Here is a 24,907-nt window from a genome sequence, read left to right on the forward strand (position 1 = left end):
AGAATTTGCATTTTGTGGTAATAGCTAATATGTCATTGGTGGATATTGAGTACAAGCAGAAATATCTGCATACGAGTTGATTGAATTCCCATAGATATCATCGTTGATATAAGGCATGTAAATCGAAAAACTTTCAATGACGATGCATATGTTCACTCTTCACACCAAGCTACATCTGAATCTACAGCTTCGAGCGCGTTGTCATCGCATGTAAGTACGTGTAGTATGGAAATGCAGTAATATTAACAAATCCATATAATACTAATAAAGTGAAATACTAAGATCTAGTACCATTTCTGTGAAGGTTAATTCCTTCGTTGGAAGCAGTGGAAGACGAATCTACCCACTTATTCAATAATACGAGGCTTTCTTGGTTGTGATATTAAAACTGTTTTCTCTTCGTTAGTAATGGTGTGGAAGCAATAAATGGTTTGGACGCTTCTGTAAATGGTTGGCTTCTTTTGCCAACAATTTCATATTATGTCATGACCGGCCTATCTTCCTCCGATGTCAGCCCCCAAACAACCCACGTTGACCACTTTTCCTAAAGGCTTACTGTCGACCTGAAGCTTTCTCAGAGCCTGGCGCCCAGTAGGACACCAACGAATGAAAAACATCCGATGTCAAAGGCCAATTGCTTAGGTCGTTACAGTGGTGGTTAAGTGGTAACCTCGGGTCATCCCTCCAAATAATAGGCGGATGGCGGTTGGTTGGAGGCAGGAAACATTCCGAGATAGATAAGGGACTTGGAAGCTGGGATTTCAGGAGGATTAGGGAACGTTCGTTTCAGTGACACATTAATTAGTGTCCAAATATTAAAATGATGTGTAGGCCTTGGCCAAACGGCCAACTGCGGGATTATGAGTGTCAATTTCGCTCCTGAAAAGCTGGTGAGGACACAACACGAGGAGGGTCGACGTACAAGCAATGGTCCTGTAGTTCAGTTGACTAGTGAACACAGCCAAAGCGTAAAACGTACTTTTAGCAAAAAACATTGGCTGCAATGATCTGGAATATTTGACACAAAGTTTGCAAGGAGAGCCAAGTTTCTATCCTGGAGTTAAAAAAACACCCGGAGCAGGAACACAAGCTATATACTTGCCGAAGTAAACGAACCTCCCCTCGGCCTCCCCTCCTGTAACCTGGCACTGCAGCGAGGACGTCTGACTTCCCGTGTTGATCTCATCGTCAGGAAGGGGATATCAACAATCCTGCTGCAGAATAAAGCAAAAACACGAGATAACCAAGTCTGAAGCACCATGGAGGAGACAGGTTTCGTCCTCGGCTTACTGGTGGCCCTGGTGGGTGTCCGAGTCCGCGCTCAAATAGAAGGTAAGGAAATTCTCCTGAGATCTAGTCTATAACTTTAACACTTATCAACAACTTGATAAAAAATTATATCAAAAATGAAAATGATGATAAAAAAAAACGAGATTACCAAGTTTGTTGTTTAGCCAAATTTGAAGCACTATACAGGTAAAAGTTTTCATAAACAGCTGTTGGCCCAGGGTATGTCCATACTATAACTTTAGCACTTATCAACATCACCGAGTATTCTTTGGTAAACTTTGATCAAAGCTGAGAATTATAAAAATAAAAACACGAGATTACGAAGTTTGTTGTTTGACCGAGTTTGAAGCATCATGGGGGAGAAACCGGCTTATATATAGTGGCGCATGGTATGTCCGCGTTCAAATCGAATGTAAGAACATTCTTGTGAACTCTAGTCTACAACGTTTCCACATATCAATACCACCATGTAATTTCTTGATAAAACTTTAAGTGGCTGAGAATTCCTTGTAGACTTTCGCGCATACAAAGCAATTAGACTGGATTAAGGGAGGCCACATTTATTTCAATATTGTCTAGGGGAGATGATTGTCTCACAGAAGTAACATGGCAAAAACATCACAGCAATGTCCGGAGTGTCTTCTTGTGATAGCATACAGTATCCGTTCAGAACGAGCTTCTTCTTTCAAGATCAATGCAAAGATGAGCAGACAAACTGCTGCATTAGATATAATCCTTGTAAGTATGAAAAGGTAATGCTGCTTATGGAATATTAGATACCCTCACTGGAGCGCACTGTGACATTGTTCTTAATATAGCAGGTAATAGAAGAACTATCAGTTACATTTATTTGGTAATAAAAAAATCGGGTTTGTGGTATTTTGCTGTACGTTATAGGTATGAAATGATATCTGGTCTAATGTAGTTCAAACCCTAACCCCTTGGTTGTCTTCAGACGGTCACTGAAGTCGTTGATAATAGAAATAGCCATAGATAACTATCTACCGCATGTCATAGACTAATGACCTACATTTGATGTGGAGGCTATACCTTACTGGTGAGGAGATCGGCTTGGCTGGGTTTCTCTATTCAGTAAAGGCCTCAGCAATCTCAGGCGATTTAAAACGATAGCCCTAGCCACTGGGCGTAAAGAGCACAGCGGGGAAATGTATTCAGTACGTTGAGATTGTATGCGGCAGTGCATATTAGGTATCCTAGCTTTCACGCGAAACTGCACATTTCGAAAGCAAAGCAGACGATAGCAGCCCCGCGCAGGCGATACGTCAGGTCGGTATCAATCTGTCATCAGTGCAAATTCCTCAATAAAACTATAGTGTTGGCATCAACGTGGTTCTGGCAGTTAGTAATATATCAGTACAGATTTGCTCGGTGGGCAACAGTACAAAACCAATTAAGAATACCTGCTCAGATACAGAACAGAAGGTAAAAAATAAGTTGGGTTAATAATTCCTTTCAGAATGCTACACCAGGGCGGATGACCGTGTGGTGTATGAGGGCAGAGTGAACGTGTCTGAGTTCGGGGACCCGTGTCTGCACTGGAGCGCCACTGGCGGAGAGCCGCTGCACAACTACTGCCGGGCCCCGCGGGTAGGGGACCTCAAGCCCTGGTGTTACGTACTGGTCGGGGGGAAATCACTGGTGGAGGCACAGTGTGACGTCCAACACTGCACAGGTGGTGCTTCTTCTTGTTGTTGATTGGTATTAAGTACGAAGGTGGTGTCCGTAAACGACCCGCTTATCTTCCATTTCCGACATCCGTGAGCGAAATGTCGACCAATTAGAGATAGCAGACGCGTAGCCTCATCCCTAGACCTAGGTGCGGCCCGCGTTTATTTCTGAGTGGAGCGCTAATCTGCGATTTTCAACATGGGAAGATGTACAGAATCTACCTCCCATGGCATTTAAGAACCTGATCCATGTTGGAAATCGTAAATCAGTGCCCCCCATCCCGGAAAAAATTAATATAAACGCCAACTGCACCAAAAAGGATTCCTCAAATAGACCACTAATATCCCCGCGACCCAACCTCTGCTTGGAGGGTCTAGCGACGTAGAGCGTCTGCGCATGATCTCGAGGCTAGCTGAATCCGTAAAGCTCATGATTTCGTGGATTACTGGTTTCCAGAATGTTACACTCTGACGGGAAGTGACTACAGAGGAAACCAGTCGGAGCCGTACTCCGCGGGCGTGAGAACAGCGTGCATGTCCTGGGCTGATACCGGCGGCGGGAAACAGGTGTCCACCGCCAGATATCCTGGAGGAGCACAGGGCATCGGAGAACACAGCTACTGCAGGCAATTAATCAAAGATCTCTCTCTTTATAAGGACGTAAAAAAGGAAAGTAGATGCAAAAATCACAAATGTTGTTCTGTATTGCCCCCAACTAAATGGTCTAAAGGATCTTTTTCGTTTTACCTTTCTCAGTGCACTATCATCTCATCCTTGAAAATATTTTTTCATGGTTTAAACCCAGGAACCCAGATGGTCGGTCCACTCCGTGGTGTTACACAGGACAATCTGCTGGAAATGCTCTGGGATGTCACATCAAGAACTGTAAAGGTACGATTGACCGGAGTTTGTTGACATCAGTGCATTAACTTCCAAAACTTTTTTCTGAGAATGGGTCTGGGACCATGGCCATAGTCTAATAATCTTGACAGGAAAAAAGCTGATCAGTAGCAAAATTCTATCTACATACGCAAGAAATTTCAAGAAAATCCTCCATGTATCTTGATCTGCTCTACAGCACCGGGTTATCTGGGATGCTACAATCTACGGTACAACATGTGGACCATCATGCGTCACCAGCCCTTCGCCTCACTCACCATCCCCTCCTGCCTGGACTTCTGCCGCCGCCAGGGGGTGCAGTACGGCGGGGTCAGCCAGGGCACCCAGTGCTACTGCATCGTGGGGCCGAAGAACGCCCAGCGGATCCTGCGGGAAGTGAACGACTGCGGCACGCCCTGCAGCGGAGACAACAGGCAGTTCTGCGGAGGACAAAGCAGCATGGCGCTGTTCGATGGTGAGTTTGACTTCCCTACATAGAAATTGGTGGAGCCTGACGCTGGGACGTATCCATAGAAGTACATAGAGTATCATCTTGAACTTCTACACTGAAGTTTAGATTAAAACGCTTTTCTAACTTCACAGCGATATCTTGTCACAAATTATACATTTACTCATACTAAAATCGGGTTATACTGTATGGGATAGACGAATGATTACTAATTAAGACCTAACGGGTGTGTTCTCCAGTGAAGATGGGACGGTGTGGCGGGTACCTGTACAGCACGCGGGGAACTGTCTACTCACCCAACTGGCCCGACCCGTTTCCCACATCAAACACCTGTTCTTGGACCGTCACTGTTCCAGAGGTGAGGTCCAATCGCTTTACTTTATTTGGATTGTGTTGTAACTTTAGTTGATATGAAATCACGATCAAAGACACATGAACTGGATCGGGGCAGGTAGTTTTTGTCCTTTGCTAGCTGTCGACAGTGTCGTAGTTTAGATATCATACAACTAACAATAATTTCGGTTGTTCAACATCATTGTATGGACAATTCTATGATAATTGAACTAGATAATGAAAGACTATGTAAAATCATGTCAATCACCTATCCTCGCGCCCTCCTATGTACAGGACAAATTTGTCAGACTCCGCTTCAAGTACTACGACATCCCGGATAAAAACGACTACGTCTCCGTCTGGAACAACGAAACAGACTCCGGGGTGGTTCTAAAACCGCAGGACATGAAGGATGGGTATGTGGTGGAGTCCAACACCGCGCATCTTTACTTCTCGTCCGATCCACACGGCAGCGGAGGTGGATTCTCTCTGCTGTATGAAGGTAAAATCATGAGAAATTTCGGAAATTTTAGCGCTTGTCTTGGCGTTAAGATAACGAATGCATGCGTATATTTACCTTTGCCAGAATGGCTAAGGTTATGTTTTGGGCTTGTGAGTCTGTGTGTGTGTCTGTCTGTCTGTTAACAGCATAACTCGAGAAGCCTTGGATGGATCCTGATGATATTTGGTAGGTGGGTAGGGGTCGGGAAAACGAAGGTCAAGTTCGATAATGGGCCCCCTAGCGGCTTGCTAAGGTACTGCAGCGGAAACTCAATTTTTTATATCTCGTGTTCTGGACATGCTGTGGTCATGATTTTTGAGTGGTAGATAGTCCTCGAGGCAGAGAGTAAGTGCTGTGAGTTTGGGCTCCCTAGCGGCTTTTTTGGAACTGCAGGCGCCGGTTTCCTTTCAAACTTTGGACGAGAATAACTCTACAACGTGTTGACGGATCGTCATGATTTTTGGTATGTAGATAGAATGAGTGATGACTTACATAATGGTATACTAATTATGCAAATCAACAGCTAATTTGCATAATTAATGAGGAAAATTCATAAATCCACTGCATTCCATGATAGGACTTTCAAACTTGTCACATATGTAGCTGGGAAGGAGAGAAATGCCGATAGATATCAATTATGCAAATGATGACCTCATTTGCATAATTAATGAGAAAATATGAACATGTTGACGGATCATCATGTTTTTTGGTATGTAGGTAGCGTAAGTGAAGACCTACATAATGAGATACCAATTATGCAAATCAACAGCTAATTTGCATAATTAATGAGGATATTTTATAAATTCACTACATTCCATGATAGGACTTTAAAACTTGTCACATTTGTAGCTGAGAAAGAGAGAAATGTCAATACATATTTATCATGCAAATGATGATCTCATTTGCATAATTAATGAGAAAATATGAACGTGTTGACGGATCGTCATGATTTTTGGCATGTAGATAGCCCAAGTGAAGACTTATATAATGTGATACTTATTATGCAAAAAAACAGGTAATTTGCATAATTGATTAGGAAAAGTTAATAGTTGCATTCCATTATAGTACTTTCATCAAAGTTGTCACATATGTAACTGAGAAAGAGGGAAGAGAGTAAGAGGTGTATTTAAAGACTTTGAAAGAGAATGGATCAAAGGATCATCATGATTTTTGGTATGCTGATAGCTTAAGTAATGCTTGATACAATTTGATATCAATCAATTGTAACTTGGGATCTAATTTGCATAATGAATGCCGAAATTTTATAAACCAACTCCAAGCATATAATTATAAAGAAAATGAAATGAGTAACGCATTTGTCTGCAGACATCATTCTACATAACAAACCTGGTTTATTTGGCAAAGGTATGTGTTCGTGGAACTCTAGTTTATGATTTGAAGAGACGGTAGATGTGAGCTAGATCTCGAAATGTCGCCTGCAAACCATTCCCGACATCCAAGCATCGGTGTTCAGTTAGTTATGCCTGTCGTTCATGCAGCGGTAAAGCAGTGTACTGAACCGAACATTCCTCACGGTATGACGAGTGCAACCTTCTTCCTGCCGGGCCACAAGGCGTCCTTCCGCTGTCGGTATGGCTTCACCAGGGTCGGGCCCAGAACAGCCACGTGTCAGGATAACGGCGAGTTCGACCAACTCCCCAAGTGCGTGCCCAACAAGGGCACCGTGGTCACTACTATAGGTAAACACCACTTAATAAGGTGTCAGACTAAAGAAATCTTTCTTTGTTTTGTAACGAGTGTAGAAGGGTTGCTACGTGTACACCACGTGGTGTGATATTATCAAGATTGCAACGTTTAATTGGCGTAGTTTTCTGTACGTATATGTGGTAAATGTTATTTTTATTTATTTATTCATTTGTTTGTTTGGCGGTACAATCAGTCAATGTTACCTAACTAGCCATTGGCTACTGTTAAGGGCTAACAGTTTGTAACTGGTTTGTAAATATGCCTACAAACCAAACAGAAATGCACGTATCATGTTGTCTGTTTCCGAATCTGAAGGGCCAAAGAGAACAGATGCAGCGACCGCGACAGACAGAAACAGCCGGAGAACTAAAACTACAGACCCTACAGGTATGGTAGAAAATACACACTGTGCTGTTGCACAATACTGGATTGGAATCTTTTGAAAACCTTATGCTTAGCTGCGAACGCATTTGCTGGCAAAACGGATAGTCAGAAATACGACAGCTGACGGCTATAGACCGATGTATTGATGAGTCCCATACTGTGGATTTGTTATAGCGATGCCCGTAGGTCCCTCTGACAGATACGGAAGGACGTTCAGCACCGAGGACAGCCATGACACCGCTGGCGGACTGCCGACGCCGGTTGCCGAGGCCGATCCAGGGACTTCAGACAGGCAATCCTCCCACGTCAAATTTAGCTATGGTACGTGAGGAGAACGTTGTGCCATATGTGCAGTTATGCTAGGGATGCGACAGAAGAACAGTCTGCTCTCTTTGGCCCTTCAGAAACGGTAGGCATTGCAAGGACATTCTCTTTTGCCAGCGTCGCCGCTCGCATTGCAACATGTGTTATTGCGAGCAGTATAACGCATTCAGTGTGATGCGAGTGGTGGCACTGCCAAGAGAGAGTGTGCGGTTACAAAGGAAGATTAGAGATAAAAGTGAGAAAATCATTAACATCATGTCATGACTAAATATCCTGAGTAGCAAATGTCACATGTAGTGGATTATGTGTTTGTGAGGGAATAGTGACTCGTTGCAATTTCTTCCTGGTGAAAGCAGTATACCAACAAAAATATGATAATGGCTTACTGTTACACAATACAAAATGCTGTGGTCTTTGGTTTTAAAGATTGACAACACTATAAGATTTGTGATTGCCTTTTTGTTTCAGTTCTTGTCCTGATCGTGGCCCTCAGCATAGCTGTGCTCCTTATTGTGGTGCTGCTCGTCTTGGTTCTTATACTCTGCAAACAGTAAGAGTTGACAATACAACATTTGTCCAGACATATGAGAAAAAAAAACACATAAAACTCTTCTTTGTTAGGAAAGGGTGGGATTCTGTGCCATCTGTCAAGAAAACAACCCGAGCTCCTGTATCTACTGCCCATGAGAAACTACATTTTTGGAGTGATTCAAAGAGATGTACCAATGCAGCATCAGTAATGCTGAAGTACATTCACTTTAGGTATTTAGGTGTTCAAGACAATCAACGCCTCTATAACAACATGGTGGTATTATGGCACCCGGTAGAATTATGAGAGTAGATGTTATATCTTACCTTCCGTTTCCCACCACGGAAAGCCGTGAGCACCTTTCACGTTATGGTGTAGCCAAAGTCAAGTCTGAAAGTGCATATTTTGCTAGATTAAAACACTAATCTTAACAATCAGTTTGAAACTGGAAATGATGATGGGATGGGGAGGGGAGGGGTATGATATAGCAAGTTACAACGTCATGGGGTCACAGGTCACATGTACAGACCTATGTTAGGAGATGAGGGGTGACGGTAGGTTACACCATACTTTACATAGCTAAATATCTAACTTGTCTTATCGCATTATCAATCATTTGAATTCTACCCCCCCCCCCCCCCCAAGAAATATTTCCGTCACATCGAAATAATGTATATCTATCGTATTCTATACTCTAATATGGAAAAATGACCTTATTCACCTCCAGGAAGAAAGAGCGAGAGGGGAATTGTGGGGATGAGCGTCGCAATGGCGAGCTTGTGGTGTACGAGACGGTTCCCATGACTCCTACAAAAAGGTAAGAAGGAATGAATTGGAACAAGTCGAATGAATATGGACTTTAATGAACCGCAACTGTGACACATGTATACGTCACACTTCTGTAGTTCTTCTTGCGTGAAAAGTTTGCAATATTAACGTCGTAGTTATACAATGCAATAGACGGTTTGGCATAATTGCTTGATTAGAATCATATTTGATATCCCGTTAATCTACAGTTGTTAAAGATATGAGTTTTCAAGATCCGAGAGTACACATGATTGACCCAGAAGTTCGATGTACGAGTTAACACAATATCCAGTCACTTTTACATACCTTCCAGTCCCGAGGCGAACCCGACATCAAACGGCCACACGACGTTCCACCCGCCAAAACGCGAGAACATCTACGACTCCGTGCCAGAGGTACAGTACGCCACGGTCAACAAGCGAAGGCAGAGTGTGAGGACTGCTTGCAATTTTGGAAATTCCACTAGCTTCCTTTATGATTTTTTTAATTTGCTTTAAGTCCATGTTGATTTGATTATATGGTTAACATCTATGCACGCATCGACTTTCTGCGAAGTAAAAAAGTTTCAACCTATATGAACTCCTTCGGTCAATATTGACCAGGGTAAAATCCTAATTGATACGAGGGGCATTCAATACGTAATGTCCCTGGCCCACTTCCAGTTCTCTGATCTAGATGAAATTTTGCATGTGTAATGAGTCATATCTCTATGGATTATGTTGCAAAAAACAGCTCTGAACTAATTGTGGTTACTGATTTACTGGTGTTTGAACTGAGTCAGGTGTGAAATGGACCAGGTGTGAAATGGAGCAAGTTGAGTGTCGCGCAGGTTTTTGTATTTGAAAGGACGCACACCAAAGGGGACTTTTGATGAAATGAAAAAAAACTTATGGTGATGATGCCCCATCATATGACCTTGTAAAACGCTGGCATTTTGAATTCAAACAAGGCCGGAAGTCTGTGGAAACAGCTCCCAGACCTGGTCGTCCCTCTTCTGCCATTGATGAGGCATCTGTCGGAGGACCAACCTGGGATGTCCTACAAGAACGGTGTCCAGAGCTACATCAAATGATGGGAGAAATGCAAAACTCTGGGTGGTTCCTATGAAGAGAAAGACTAATAACTGTGCCAAGTTTCATTAATCTCCTGCTATGGGAAATGGGTCAGGGACATTACTTATTGAATGCCCCTCGTATCAGCCCTACTGCGTCGACTGTGGCTAAACAGTCCTATACGAGAATTACAGTCTCTGCAACAGTTTTCAACCACGCTTGAGTTAAGTCAGTCAAACAGAGCCAGAAGCGATTTGTGTCATCACAGTAGATTTGAGCTATGTCGTGACTTCAGTCTTTGTTAGTGCGGTTTGTTTGCACTAGACATTGAAAGGCGTTTGATATTGGAGTTTGTTTTTAATCTCAGTATCCATCTTCTCTCATGAAAGCATTCTTTTTTGTTGCTTTGTTACCAGGAACAGGACGGGGATGACAATGATAAGCAGGGGAACCAGAAACATGACCTGAACAAAAACGAGGACGCGGGGATGGACGACACACACGACTACGCAGAACCGCCTGGCGCTGGCCGGCCGGAGACTAACGATAATTGAGAAGACAGACAATAAAAACACAACACAGTTAACTCAAGCCATTTATCCGATGAACACAAAAAATCTCTAGGTTATTCAGAAGCTATGCTATGTACCATTCTACGATGGAGACCGTGTTTGGAAATAACGCATCACATCCACAGATTTGAATGATGCTATAGAAACGTAAAGATACAAGGTGTTGACCACCATCAAAGAAATGCAATGAATATCACTCCGTACTCTTCTCAATGTGTACACTTGGTTCTGATATACATTATATACGGATTATGATAGGGACACGTTAGTCATAATTAGTAATAATACCAAACTGCGCGTTTAGAGAATTAGAGACAGTCCTACTTGTTAACAGTCATATATTAATGTCAAAGCAATGATCTCATGGCTGGTCCTTCTTCATTATATTTTCTCATTACGCGGATCTCTTGTACCATTTCTCCATTATAGAAACAATTGTGTTATACATACTTCAAGTACCTTGTGTATACATTGCCAACAAGTCCTAGTCTTAGAGACATCGCTAACACTACGTAAAACTATTTGCTATAGCCGCTAATTGTACTGTAAGCAACCAAAGCGTTTGTCACAACAACAAAACAATTAGATTTGTTTCAAATAGCTACATGTCTTGCTTATCTTGAATGTCTTAATGTATAGCCATATGCTGAAACTCCATTAAAAACAATAGTAGTTCTTTTTCAATGAAAATGTGGCGCATTAGTCGCTCAATGCTAGGCAGAGAAGTGCTTACGAACCATAACGTTACATTTCGTGATGCACACTGTGCTCACTTGAACGTGATCAGGTACTCAGGATAAGCCTGAACCTCCGCAACGACGTCGAAGATGACGAAAGTCTTGGGATTGTCCGTGTCGTCCACGGCGCTGAGGCAGGCGTCGTCCACGTCCCCTGTCCCGTCCGGCAGGTCCCAGGGCCGGGGGTGGGTCAGCCCAGGAGCCCCCTGACAGGACCCTCCCGTCAGCACCCGCGCCAGGTACATGTGCCGCTGTCCGGTCGCGCTGTCGGCCGGGGCGTGGCGGTCGTCTGCGGAGTCAGCTGAGTTGACGGTGAAGTACACACCGACACCGTAATCATGGTCTGAGTGGGTGGAGAAATGAGTAAAGGTTGTCAACAAAGACGACCAGGATATAGGATATAAACAACCATAGACACTAGATGTCTAGTACATACTTTCCTTTATCATTTTATAAGGTATAACGTTTAGGCTTATGCATAATGGAATCTTCAAACCCGAAACTACAACAGAAGTATAGATGTTTATCCTTACTATAATTTCCCGCGTTGTGCGAGTTGAAGCCCTGGATGCTGATGTCTTCACACATGTTCCCAGAAACCCCGTGGAACAGTTGCCGCTCGAAAGGCATGTCGGGTGGAAAGATGGCGGACAGCACCTGTCTCCGCTGCTGGTACTGGGTCCATAGGAACCGACTTTGAATCCGTTCGATCTGTACGGAAAATACAATTAAAAATAATTGTAAACTGCAATGTTTTTAGTTTGCTCAACAGAGATAACACAGGCATTTACACAGGCAATTCAAAGCGCAGCAACTATCAGAAATGTTGAAGCGTTTTCTGAAGCGAAGGAAAGTACAAGAAACGATACCTTAAGGATAGTTTTGTTGCCAGTGATGGTGTCTGTGAACATCCGGGACACACGCTGATACTCAGCTGTTGTGCGGTCCACGGGTTCAATGGCGAGAGCAGTATCGTACCTCATCCTGGTCCACTCATCTGGGGTGTCGGACTTTTCTACGGTTATGAAACAACGTGAATCATTTAATTGATCTTCATTTTCTTGTATGCAACTGTAACTTCGTTTGATCTGCTGTTAACAGAAGCTACAATATCATAAGAAATGTCTGGAAATGCTATTTTACTACAGAAGGATAGCTCTGTTTTCTTATTTACCACTTAAACGTAAACTAAATCAAAATCTTAGACACTAATAACTTACCTTTGAACGTGATGAGGTACTCGGGGTACGCCACTGTGTCGTGGAACACCACAAAGATGTTCGGGTTTTCCTCGTCATCAACCACGCTATCGTAGAGGAGACTGCCGTCTTGTGTTTTGGACGGAGAAGTCACGAGGTCCGGCGCGCCCTTGCAGTAGTCTCCAGTCAGGACTTTCGCCACAAATACATGTTTGTAGCCCTGATCGTCCGGACGGGAGTAGGAATCCTGAAGGGCGTAGAAGGCCGAACTCGCAAAGTAGACACCGGATCCAAACAGGTTTTCTGTGAGGAAAGGAATGTGGGTTGTTATCTTCTTCAAATGAATTCGAAGGTGTTGACACTAAAAGCAGCAGGCAAAAGGCAGTCTCCTACCTGTTCTGCAGAATGATCTGTTGAAGCCGTGCCGAGCGACCTTGTCGCACGTTTCAGCTGACGTCCCGTGGTACAGACGGCGCTCTAGGTTTCTGTTACTGATCCTGCCGCTCGTTTCTTTCTCCTTCTTGGTCGCCATGTACTGCGTGTGGCAGAGGCGATTCTGAACGCGTTTCACCTGTAAAGGGACACAACATTATTTAGTAGTCTTGAGTGCATTCTTCCATTTTCTATGGCCCAGTGGATACGCGCAACATCCCTCTACCTCATTTTCATATGCCGAGAACGAGCCCAAGATCATGTTCGTCGTTTTAAGTCGAAAAACGAAATGCCTTCTCTCGCTTTGCTTTCAGAAGCTGCAAACAAAGAACATGCATGTATCGCAGTTTTCCCTTACCGATTGTATTTCAATGGCGTTCCCTCCGGCGGATTGCCTGAAAGCCTTGACAATGCCGTCGTACTCTGGACTGTTGGCGTCAACACTGACCATGTCGAAGTCACTTTTCACGGCAGTCCAGGTAGAGGGGAATTCTGGTTCGCCTGTAAGAAACATTGAGACAAAATCTTCTTTAGAAATAAACGCGAATGCAACAAGAGCATTACGTGGCCCCTACTAATATTAGTTCTGACTTTTAACTGGACATTGCTGAGTCCTGGTCAGCTCTTTCAAGTTTAAACGTCTTGGGAAATGGGTCAGCTGCACGGCACCAAGTCTTTCGCCATGTTCGAAAAAACGACTTTAGCGCCTCATGTCATCACTTAACAGATTACCAACCTGCAGTCTTCCTCTTCAGCTTGTAACGATGTCCCTCTTGTACAGTCACGAGGATGTTTTTGTCAATGTGGGCCAAACACTCCCCGACGTCATCAACGTCAACCCTGACCCGACTGTGCCCCTCGTTTAGTGCATTTTCGATCTTTAGGTTGGTGAGCCTGTCAAACTCCACCTCGGTACCCTGGTCCACGTAAACCCACTTGATGACTCCGGCGATGAGCTGGGCGTGTTCCTGCTGCTTCCCCTCGTTCATCACGCGGGCCAGGATCTGGTGGATTTCGGACTGTAGAACTAGGATGTCCTCAGCAAGCCCCTGGATGAAGAGCAATGAATACATATCACCCTACCATACAAATGTTAGGATTGCTAGGGGACATCAAAGTTCTTGAAAAGATGGAATTATCCAAAGTTTGCCTCCATCTAAGATGGAATTTGTTTGTTTCTCAGCTTGAGGGAACTACCTGAATTGTAGTTAGTCACCGCTTAAAAACTAGACTTCATACCTGAAGGAGGATCTTCTTCCCGCCATTGCAGATCTCCATGTAGACGTCTCGTTCTAACGCCTTCTGCAGAATGGTCGCGACGTCGTTGTCTGTCAGCCGTGCGATGAGCTTGTCGGCGATGTCGTGAGATTTGCTCTCCCTGTTGGCGGTCTCGCGGATCTTGTTGACGGCAGACTCCACGTCCTCCTTGCTGCCCGCGTAGATGTCGAGCAGAACAACCGGCTTCTGTGGTTTGGGCGGGGGCAGCTTGGCCGGCTCCGGACGTATCTTCTTCACCAGTTTCTTCACTCCTGAAAATAAGTATTGCATTTTCTATTAGATGAGAACATTGTAGAGACTGTCAGTAATCACCAATCAATCAATATAGAAAACGTTTAGTCGTATTGAAATGTTTGCTAAAGCCATTTTTATGCTCTTCGTCCTATTATGTTACGTTTATATATGTATAATGGTACTATGATATACACGTATAATGGTACACTACACACCTGACACGAAACTCTTCAGAGACAAGGAGGAAGACGTTTTCAAACATTTTCCCAGCTTGTCGTGGAACGGTTTCATCATGCCTGCTTCAAAGATCACAATGCGGACATGTTTCAGGTGTTTGGGATTTTTCTTCTGGGCGAAGTCAGCAATGGCCTCGATGATCATCGTGGCTGACTCCGTCGGGTCTTTGGCCATTTGTCCTGTAGTTGGAAAAACAAAGATTATATGATGCTGCTACTGACGACTTATCTATATAACTACAGATTTTGCACCATTGTTAGAAGTTCCATCAAGGATTCCCTCCGATGCTTGCTAGCTCATGAGGAATTCAATTCTTATTCACAGACTGATTTTAAACTTACCGGTCCCTAGTGCTGGAAAGGCCAAGCTTTTCAGTTGATGACATTCGGCATAAGCTAAGCAGTTCATGACTGCCTTCTTCCACCTCTCAGTCTCGAATCCGGGAGCCACGAGATGGAGGATGTACCTGGAAGCCAGGCCGCCAGCAGCCGTGATGCCCACGCCGTCCCTCTTCAACTTGTTCTTGTCTGTAACAGAATACATTGTTGCACCTTTATTGTAGATTATCAATCATAGGCCCAAGGTATTCTGCAATGTCTTCTAACATTCAAGCATATTTTGGAAAAAAGAATTCTGAATTGTAGCAAATTTGCTAAGTGTAACTACACATCTCAGTCTACAATGTTCAACGTGAAGGAAAATCTTACCATACTTCTCGCACTCCGTCTGTACAACAGGTCCTCCCTTCTTCTTCAGAACTTGGGAAACTTTTCCTGTAATGAAGCAGAGCACGTTTGGTTAAATCGTCTGCAAGTATCGACGCGAGGAAAACAAGATTACATGTTATGACGAGGCCATAATTCTTTAGAAATTGATTCGCCGTTATCGTTATTCTGTACCGAGTGATAGGTCCATGTCTCCCCGGGTGGGGTTAACGATGGCGTCCACCTTCTCCCTGGTGATGTCGCCTTGCTCAACCTCCACCACGACATCCCGCATGGTCACCTTGGTCTTGAAAGTTCCGTCCGGGGTCATCTGAACTGCAACGGGCTCTGAAAGATAAGATACTTGAGTCCTCCTGTGTCAACGTGAGTGAACTGTTAGAAAGAGGAAATCTACAAGAGATAAAAAGATTGGATATGATTTGGCAATACCTTCCCTGTCGACAGCAGCCACAGATGATGTTGGCTCCATCAAGGACGCAGCCCCTGCACCAATCTCCGTGCGTTTACCAAGCTCGGACAAAAAGGCCTAAAACGATACACATCTCAAGAGTTTAAATGTGACCCAGAGAATAAAATAATCATTCTTGTACGAAAAAATTATTTCTAACATTGTCACATGGGCACGCTGTTGTGAAGTCAACTGGAACGGCCTATGCTATTCAGGATACATGTATTTTGATTGATTGATAGAACATGTAATGTCTACCTCAAAACTTGGTTGATCGAAGATCACAAACTTGGCCTCTTCCAGGTCACCTGCCGGGTTTTTGTTGCTGTGTGACAGTGTTTCCTCAAACATCAGGCGGGCGACGACGTCCTTAGGATAACCCAGACCTCCCGTACCGACGGCGGGGAAGGCGATGGTGCGCTTGCTGTCTTTGTCCGCACTTTTCAGACATGCTGTAACAATTTTGCGTAGAACCTACGGAAAGAATCGGGCAGAAAGTTATAAAATGATATAATAATTGTTACTGTGGCAAATGTATTAATTGTATATACAGAGATATGAACAAAAGTGAAATCGCTTACGTCCTCAGACTTTGCAGTGTCCTGTGAGTTCCAGAAAGAGCACACGGCATGGTACACTAGATTGCATCCCAGATTTCCCCCCGATGTATACACAACTTCTCCGTGAGCTGGAAGCCGTCCGAGGTCTCTCTTAATCTTATCGCATTCCACCTAGGAAAGGAAAAAAGGTTGTTGAAGTTTGCTTATACACGAAAGACACTTTCTGGTTGAATTGGAAACATCCTCATACACGACAAGATCAAAACAAAAACCCACCTGAAGTGTGGGTCCGCCTTTATCCAGGAGCGCTTTGGAGACCGCACCAGTCCTTAGGTTCAGGTCTGGGCCGATGGTGTTGACAATAACGTCAGCCTTGTAAAAACATAAACTGTTAGTGTTCAATTATTTTGTTGAGCTTAAAGCTGTGGGAAAGGTTTTTCATGAAATGCATAAATAAAGTTAAAAGTGTGGAAGAGAATAATCACCTGTTGATCTGAAATGCTGCCTCTGATGAGCGTGATCTTCAGTCCCTGGTTAGTGAACATGCTGTAGGAACTCGGGGTTACCAGGTGCTCACCGTACTCCGGCGGACATGGTGGCGGTCCTCGCGCTTCAGCAGGTGGTAGCACGACCGACTCTAGACTATTCTCCCGAGACTCCGAATCCGGATTCCATCCTCCGTACTCATTGAAGGTCTCCAGTAAGGCCTTGTTGAACGATTGGGCGATATCCAAGTCGATTCCAACGAAGTGGACTTCATTCACCTTGCTCTCCTTGTTCTTCTTGAAGTACAAGCCGGTAGCCCTGACCACCGTTTTGGTGCAAAGGTCTAGCGGCCCCCCAAATATGCCGGATGATATGGCAGGGATCGCTACAGAGCTGAAGCCATATCGCGATGCCATCTCCAGGACATTGGTGACCGTTTTGAACAGCTCATCTCGGGAGCGCTTGTCGTCTTTGATCTCGTGAAAGTTCGGCCCAACAGCATGGATAACTGCCTTGCACGGCAACTTGCCAGGACCAGTGACCCTCACGGCACCAACCATCAAGCCTGCGGGCTCGTCCTTCATAATTTGGTCGCAATGATCCTGGATTTCCTTGCCGCCTGCCTTTATGATTGATTCCGCAAGACCACCTCCGTTCTTCAGATTCTTGTTTGCCGCGTTCGTGATGGCATCGACGTGGTGCTTTGTCAGATCGTCTTTAAAGACGACCAGCTTTCTGCTTCGAGGGAGTAGAACGTGATTAAAGGGCTTGCAATGCATATCGTCTGGTTTCTTTTCCTGGTGTGTATTGATGATGCAGTTGAAAACGTCCCCAATGGACTTCAGCTTTTCTTCTCCAGGTTGTCCGGGTGAAAAGTATTTCTTCATCCCCGGGTTTTGGATGGATAGTTGCTGATGTGTAACGCTGCCCTGTAGGCGCTGGAGATGTTTGGCGGTTTCTTGTATGCCATCTTCGGTCCCCACAAGTGTGAATCCCGCCACCTCTCCATCTGTGGTCGCCGTGATGTAGCCATCACCCTTTTGAAGTCTCCCCTGCAACTTGCCTATGGCCTCCTTCTTCATCTTCTGCAGGAACTCCGCCACACCGACTGGCATCTCCACAAAGCGCTCTAGTACAGTGTTGTTCTTCAAGAACTGGTCGATTTGCTCCTTCACCATGTTGACGTTCTCAGACGGACCTGTAACCAACACAAGTTTCCCATCCTTGTCACTGTTGACAGTTATTTGGACAAGTCCCGAAAATGAGTCCTGGATAGTAGAGAGGAAAGTTGTCCACTTGTCCGAGTCGAGGACCTTCAGAGCTGGACCATGGACAGGCATTTCCGTCTCCGTCACCGTGCTCCTGAACCGGTCGACTGCTTTGAGATACTCGTCCTCTGATTCGGCCACAACGGTGAGCATCCCCCCCTCTACGGCCCAGTGAGCTTGGATCCGCTGTTCCTTCATGCACTGTTTGATGTACGACTTCCACGGGTCTCTGGCAACGAAGCGTAAAAATCCCTCGGCTGCTGACACAGGCATCTGGTTGGTCGATATCTTCCTGAGCTTTTCGTACACTTCGACTGTAGCGGCATTGATGGCCCCGGAAACCCCCTTAAAAACAAGACGTCCAGCTGTGTCTACTTCCACGCGGTGTTTCTTCGCCACGGCTTCGATGTACCCGGTCTCCAAGAGATGCTGCAGCTCCAGTGGCTTCATCTCTATGGGTGGACCAAGGACAACTGCTGTTTCCTTCGCATATTCCTCCTCCTGTTTGGAGATGGAGTCTCGTATGGCCGTTTCAACTTCGGAAACATGCACCTTTGGCCCTGTGAGCGTCACAGCCTGGTCGGCGGAACTTACCTTCATCACCACTTTTTTGTCTGGATCAGAACGGTTGCATATCTGCGCCAGTCGGGTCGAGACGGTGTCCCAGACAGTGGCGGGAACCTGGATCGACTCAGAAGAGAAACTCAAGAGGATTTTGTTGAAGGTGTTCAACGCCTCACGGGACCAGTCATGCTCATCAATGGCCCGTGCAGCTTTGTTCTCTGCAAACGATGGAACAATGGCTGCGAGTCTGCGGTCGTCTTCGTGGGGCCACACCAGTGATGCGGAGACAGAGCGAAGGGATGACTTCACGAACAACATGGAGTCGACATCGCTGGTCATGTACTCCATGACAATTGGCTCCACCTGAGCCACGATCGGTGGTGGCAGTTTGATTGGTTCAGGTTTGACAGTTGCAGTCTTCATTCCGAGGCAAGGGTAGAACGGTTGGACTTGTACCGCTGTTTGTTGGAGCTTGTGCTCCCGCTTGATGACGTTGGAAACACCTATGTGATCGATTTGATTCCAGTAAGTAACAATGGAAATACTCTCCTGATTGTGAGTGCTTCAGATGTTTATATCAACATATAGCAGTGTAGTGCGTAATGACATATGGTTTTGCATAGATCATTACTTTATAGATATACAATTAGTAGCTCTGTAGATACTGGGGACGACAAGGATTATTACATTAGATATTGTAGCGCTGGGGAGCGATTCAGTGATTTCCCTAAAGATTTCGTTCTCCAAATGACGGCAACCATTACTTACTTTGGTAGTCTTCAAACTGGACGTACGCCATCTTCTCCTCGGGAATAAGCTTTACATCGGACACGTCGCCCCCTCCGCTGCGCCTCTTGCTTTCGAAGTAAAGAGAAACGGTGTCCTTGTGCGTGGTGGCCTTCAAGATAAAAAAAAATCGTTATTTCTTGTTGTTACGATACTCAAGTGCAATGGATTCTGTTGGTAACAGGTACATGATGTTGCTGTGCAAGAGTTACCGACCTGCTCTGGTAAGTTTGTCACAACGATCCAATCTGTCATAAAGACGGGGACGGCCGAGAGTGTGGCGCCTCGAAGCGGCTTTCCCTGGCACTTCCGTATGACTGTCTCCATATCTGAGAAAGACATAAAGAGTCGTGTGATCGATCTGTAAATGCCTCAGAAGCACGACAAATACGTTATTGGTACATCTGTGAACAGTCCATTCTGTGCGAAGACCTTTACGTTTATAGCATTTACATGGCGTACGCCGTTATTTGAATACCATTGCCTTGGATTTTACACTACTGTAAACGTTTGAGAGTGGACACGTACGTGTGTTGAATTCTTACCGAGAAATTGTAAGCACAACACAATTCAGACTCAGCATGTCTGCGTTGTCGCTTCAATAAATATTGAATTCAATTGAATGGAATACGAAAAGCGTGTACCTTGCATGACTTCCTCAAAGCTAACGAGGACGGTTCCTGGTTCTTTGCCGAATTCAACAGCCTGGACCTCGCTTCTAGCCCTGGCCTCCATGTACATTGTCACTTTAAAGTAAAACAAAAAGGCATTGATAAGAAGATTATATACTTATAGGCAAAAACACATTAGATAACAAGTTTTCAGCCAGTTAATCCACTATGATGATGCCTCACCTGTCTCGGCGTCGGTGTCCTTCGGAAGTCCCGTTAAGAACACCCTGCGTTGGTCGATAGGTGCCGGCTCCCGAGGACGTTCCGCCGCCGGGACTGACACCATCAACTCCGCACCTTCCAGCTGCAGAGGTACGTTCTTTAGGACAGCGATGATAGCTGGAGAGGGAGACAAAGATTGTTTTATGTCGATTTTTCTGATATAGTATATGCATTGGTCGTGTCTTAAAGATGGTACACCGTTCAGCGTGATTCTTATGTTCTCTCTGTACTGTTGCCCAAAGTATCATATACAGTTAACAGAGTGAACACGTTACACCAAAGTAACAGGTAACAACTCTCACCTGTAGCATCTGTGAACGTGACCGTCAGCACTCCGTCCTTCCTGTCCAGACTCTTGACCTCGCCGCCGTCAGAGATCCTCTTACTCTCGAAGAAGTCCCTCAGCGTGTCGTCATCGGTAGTCTCTTTCATCCCTTTCACCACGATGGTGCAGTTTTCTCCATCAGTACCTGTGGATGATGATTTGCGGTTAGTTTGCTGAATTGGTTCGAAAACTGGGCCGTCGGTACGGATACAAAAGATGTGCCATTATCCACGGACAAGCTATGTTACCTGTATCTGTTATCTCCTCAGGGTCGATGCTATCGGTTTCCTGTGTGACGTCGTCTTCCCGCTCATCTTGTCCGGTTGCCGACTCCTCCTCCGGCTCCTCCTCTGGGCTGGCTCCATCAGGGGTCATCACATTTCGGTGAACCTGAGATATTCAAGATTGGTGGATAGAGAGATTTAAGTGAATGCCAGTTCAGAATAAGGTAGGGGGATTGTTATTTTGAGAGAGCAATTGAAGTCTACCTGAGCTCAGCTGGTTTGTTCAGTTCCACACATTTATTAGATGATCGCCAGTCAACGTCAAAAATACAATCATAAAAAAGGAAATAGTATGCTTAAGTCTGTGCAGATGACCTTGAGAAGCGCCCCCTCCTGTATATGTACAATGGATGGGGAGATGTAACTTCCCGTCATCACGGCGTTGTTCAGCGGCTTCTCCTCCTCTCGGCCCGTCTTGGACTTGACAGAGCTGTTCGGAGTATTCCCTGCGAAATATCAAAAGAAATCTCCAAAACCTGATGATGGCTCCGTCGTTTGTCAAACTTATCTTTGTGTCTAATGTTTCATGATGAACCGGCCTTCACAAATGTGAGATTGTGCATTATACTAGTATAATTCATACAAACAAACAAACGTAAGTGATATCGCAATAAGGAAACAATATATCCTGTGCATAGAGAACGAAGTGAAAAGATCTGGAATCATACCTTCATACAGGTTAACCGAAGGTACAATTGACGGTTTGTCCAAGCCAAATTCACGCTGCGCGTCTTGTAGAAGCAGTTTGCGCTCAGTTTCCGACGGCACGTACTTCTCCGGGGAGCCGGCGGTCGCTCCGTCGTCTGGCTGACTCTAAACGTCAGTTAGTAGCGCATTATCATACATGACATACATGTGCATACATCCAAAAACTATTATTATTCCAGATAGGAGCAACCACTGTCCAAGAGTCGGGCAAAATAAGGCACCGTAACAGTTACAAGTTCCTAATACCAATGATAAACACCGAAAGTGAAAGTGAAAGAACTTGTGGACATCCAAAACATGATTTTATTTTTTTTTTAAATTCCATGAACGCACATCCTCGAAGTAACTATTTGGGGTGAAATTACGAGACCTTTGTACACTTGACAGAGGCATATACAATTTACCTCTGTTTGGGCATCGAAATCCTCTATTCCCTCTCTCTCCAGAACGACGAAGTCGTCCAATGAATCTGTGCGTTCTGAATCCGGTCCCTCAGTTGTTTCTCCCTCTTCTTTGGTTTCTTCTGAAGTCTCGGTGGGTTTCTTGTCAGCACTGTCGTCTATATCAGTAGATTTCTCGGTGACATCCTTGTCATCACTCTCAGGTTGGTCAGGTGGGATGGGGGTAGCTGGGCGCGCCTCAACCCTCAGCGGAACCTCTCGTTTCTCGCCGTTAACGGTGATTTCAAAGACCTGTTCCTGTCGCTGAAGGACGTTTTGTGCCGCTGGAAATGAAATTTACTTTGATCGCTAAATGTGTACGGCTACATTGATATGTACAGCAGGTTTAGTACACAATGAAAGAAAAACATTTTTTTTTACACGGTGGCCCTATGAACATGGTTTCAGCGCAAAGTTGACGTCTTAAATCACGACGACGTTGCCATTGTTCCATGGCGCATTCAACGGTTTACTTGACAAAATCATTCTGACAAACTTGATGTCGATTTGGGTTTTCTTCAGTACTAAACACACGGATTTGTGACACCAATTTGCGATAAAGAAACAAACTTCAGATATGAGTAGATGATTTCCGCCTTAGTGAATATTCTTCAACTCCGAGCATAAAATAAGCGAAATCTAATCAAGGCCTGACATTTCAAAGAAACTGCATCGCTAATTCAGCAAGTCCATACTTAAGACTTTCTAGTAAGAATGGAGATTTATTTTTCTGAGTACAAAGTGAAAGGGACGCACCGACATAAACAACTAGTCAAGCGTTGCCATTGCGTCATGTCCATTGTTCATAAAGCAAACTTTGACCTCTTGAAGCGGGACGAAATCAGACCGTTAAAACGGATATTACGACGCCAGAAAACATTGAATAATACGAAAGAGACTATAGAGGGAACAGATAGGTACTTGAAGAGGCGTCTCAATAATCTTGCATTTGCTGCCTTTTTTTCGACAACCTGTTGCGCACTTGGATTTCTTGGGGCCAAAGTTCAGGCCGCCATCTTTTACTTTGTGCGTGTCAGACTAATTTTTACCTCCCGGATATACCGTGCGTTAAAGGGTTTATTGCGTCTCCACGTGTAACTTCAAGCCATAGTTGTATTGCAGTACACTTGTAAAATCTCAAACCTTTCTTCGTTTTCCCTTACATGTGATACATAACGTTAAATTGTGTATTAATATGACACACTGAAAGTGGACACATTGTATTTATGATAAACAACATACCTAGTTACGTTCATGTAAGTACCTGTAACTGTTATATCCCTTGATTGATCGTTCACATCTGCAATGTTAACCTGAAACTTGTTTTGTTGGAGTCCTCTATCCGCTTGTAAAGCTTTCCTAATAAGCTTTCCAGTGATGCGTGGCGACCGACAACAGTGTGACTCAGAGCATATTTGTTTTGTTGTCATATTCAGTACATAAAATAATAAAAGCAACAACCGATTGAAAAGATATCAATGTTTTACCATATCATAATCACCATGACGAACGTTTTGATGTTTCTAAATTGATGTAGACAGAAATGCTGTATGTTCACACAGACCAGACGGAAAGTTCAAACCGCTGATTAACGATAACAGTATCTCGTGACTCGTTTGGCAGGTTGCGTGAGGGTGACTCACACAGCTGCAGCTGGTGTTTATCATACAAAATAATACCGTACGTGTGAAGCATTTGATCGTACGTGGCTTTTTCACTTACTTTCTCGGGCTTCAAACCAAACATACGCCACCTGCCCACCGTCTGTCAGTTCCACCTTCCTGACGTCGCCCCCGCCAGACTTCCTCCTACTCTGGAAGTGGATATTCAACTTGTCCTTCAGGGTCCCAGCTGGCACGTCAGCCGGCAGACCATGGACAACTACGCACCTTTCGGGATCATCTAAGGTATCCATATTTGGTCACTATTCTTTTAACAACAACAGTCGAACCCCATGGCTACAACCCACACTTCCTTCTTTCAGATATGTGTCGATGTGGAAAGACGACAGCATAAAATGGCCGACCGAAACCACACCTGCTTATGCTGGGACTTTCCGAAGGGGGAATCCCCCTCGTAAGCTACAGGCTGAGTACAGGGCACCGCATTGGCTGTAACCTAGGGCGGCAGGTATGACGTAAGGTGAAACTGAGGAAGAATCATGTTTCCATGATCAATAACACAAAACAAGGTTGCGTCGTCATCAACATTTGTATGTCAACATGAACAACGCACAAGCGGTAACTTTGTGGGCCTCTTGATGGAAAAACAAATACATGTACCTGAGGCAGAGCTTAGCTGATCTGCATAACCACAGGTGAGTAGATGCTCTCAGCAGGGTGGTTTTCCTCACTCATTACTCAAGCAAATAAGTTATTGAATGATACTCCACATTCTAATTTGCATGAGACACTAGATCTATCATTGTCTTTTAGTAAATTTATGATATTCTATTATGCCAGTGCCATCATTTGCACATCCCTTATATCAACTTACCCCGTAAGGAAATGTCACCCTTCATAATTTTTGGGCACCAATCTAATTCTTCTCACTTGGTTTGCTTCAAACACAAGACCAAATCCTCAAACATGCTGCCAGGATAATGCATTACATTCCCTTTCAAACCCTCACGTATGGATAACGTTACATTGATTCTAAGACTGTGACCTCATTGATCCTACTTAAGTTTCAACTCTGGAGCCTCTCTGCAGAATTACTGCAATTTATTGCAGAGGTCTTCTACAAGAAAAGCAAAATAACACTTGTT

General features: G+C 44.5%; 2 protein-coding genes across 5 annotated transcripts; one reads left to right on the forward strand and one right to left on the reverse strand.

Moving 5' to 3' along the window:
- Positions 1-465: 465 nt before the first annotated feature.
- LOC118413853 lies at positions 466-10,732 on the forward strand. Of its 4 annotated transcripts, none has more exons than XM_035817424.1 (14): positions 466-1,332; positions 2,768-2,983; positions 3,436-3,604; positions 3,784-3,869; positions 4,057-4,332; positions 4,566-4,684; positions 4,954-5,161; positions 6,661-6,861; positions 7,184-7,255; positions 7,427-7,573; positions 8,045-8,126; positions 8,833-8,922; positions 9,205-9,343; positions 10,387-10,732. In XM_035817424.1, the coding sequence occupies exons 1-14, from the start codon at positions 1,260-1,262 to the stop codon at positions 10,516-10,518; spliced, it is 2,010 nt and encodes a 669-aa protein (XP_035673317.1). In that variant the 5' UTR covers positions 466-1,259; the 3' UTR covers positions 10,519-10,732. The 4 variants fall into 4 exon arrangements, with proteins under 4 accessions (XP_035673317.1, XP_035673319.1, XP_035673316.1 ...); XM_035817423.1 differs by having other exon boundaries at positions 469-1,332; positions 10,381-10,732; XM_035817425.1 differs by having other exon boundaries at positions 471-1,332; positions 9,226-9,343; positions 10,381-10,732.
- Positions 10,549-24,193, reverse strand: LOC118413852 (protein mono-ADP-ribosyltransferase PARP14-like). Its single transcript, XM_035817422.1, has 27 exons — positions 23,863-24,193; positions 22,105-22,424; positions 21,661-21,805; positions 21,308-21,438; positions 20,957-21,098; positions 20,686-20,853; positions 20,345-20,500; positions 20,135-20,236; positions 19,707-19,819; positions 19,473-19,602; positions 16,872-19,207; positions 16,663-16,758; positions 16,408-16,557; positions 16,085-16,300; positions 15,808-15,904; positions 15,553-15,705; positions 15,361-15,426; positions 14,995-15,180; positions 14,632-14,832; positions 14,144-14,433; positions 13,641-13,953; positions 13,263-13,405; positions 12,866-13,043; positions 12,494-12,775; positions 12,143-12,288; positions 11,807-11,984; positions 10,549-11,616 (listed from the first exon to the last, which is right to left on the reverse strand). Exons 1-27 carry the CDS (start codon positions 24,053-24,055, stop codon positions 11,306-11,308), a joined length of 6,942 nt encoding a protein of 2,313 aa, XP_035673315.1. The 5' UTR covers positions 24,056-24,193; the 3' UTR covers positions 10,549-11,305.
- Positions 24,194-24,907: the final 714 nt, after the last annotated feature.

This window comes from Branchiostoma floridae, chromosome 4, assembly GCF_000003815.2.
Source record: "Branchiostoma floridae strain S238N-H82 chromosome 4, Bfl_VNyyK, whole genome shotgun sequence".
Lineage (NCBI taxonomy): Eukaryota > Metazoa > Chordata > Leptocardii > Amphioxiformes > Branchiostomatidae > Branchiostoma > Branchiostoma floridae.

What these genes read in the sequence shown, in the direction of transcription:
- LOC118413853 (XM_035817423.1), top strand. Translation starts at nt 1,260, where the DNA reads ATGGAGGAGACAGGTTTCGTCCTCGGCTTACTGGTGGCCCTGGTGGGT. An exon ending in AGTCCGCGCTCAAATAGAAG is followed by an intron (nt 1,333 to 2,767) that starts GTAAGGAAATTC and finishes AATTCCTTTCAG; the next exon opens with AATGCTACACCAGGGCGGAT. An exon ending in CAGCATGGCGCTGTTCGATG is followed by an intron (nt 4,333 to 4,565) that starts GTGAGTTTGACT and finishes TGTGTTCTCCAG; the next exon opens with TGAAGATGGGACGGTGTGGC.
- LOC118413852 (XM_035817422.1), bottom strand. Translation starts at nt 24,055, where the DNA reads ATGGATACCTTAGATGATCCCGAAAGGTGCGTAGTTGTCCATGGTCTG. An exon ending in TGAGGAGATAACAGATACAG is followed by an intron (nt 20,854 to 20,956) that starts GTAACATAGCTT and finishes CATCATCCACAG; the next exon opens with GTACTGATGGAGAAAACTGC. An exon ending in AAGGCGGACCCACACTTCAG is followed by an intron (nt 16,558 to 16,662) that starts GTGGGTTTTTGT and finishes TTCCTTTCCTAG; the next exon opens with GTGGAATGCGATAAGATTAA.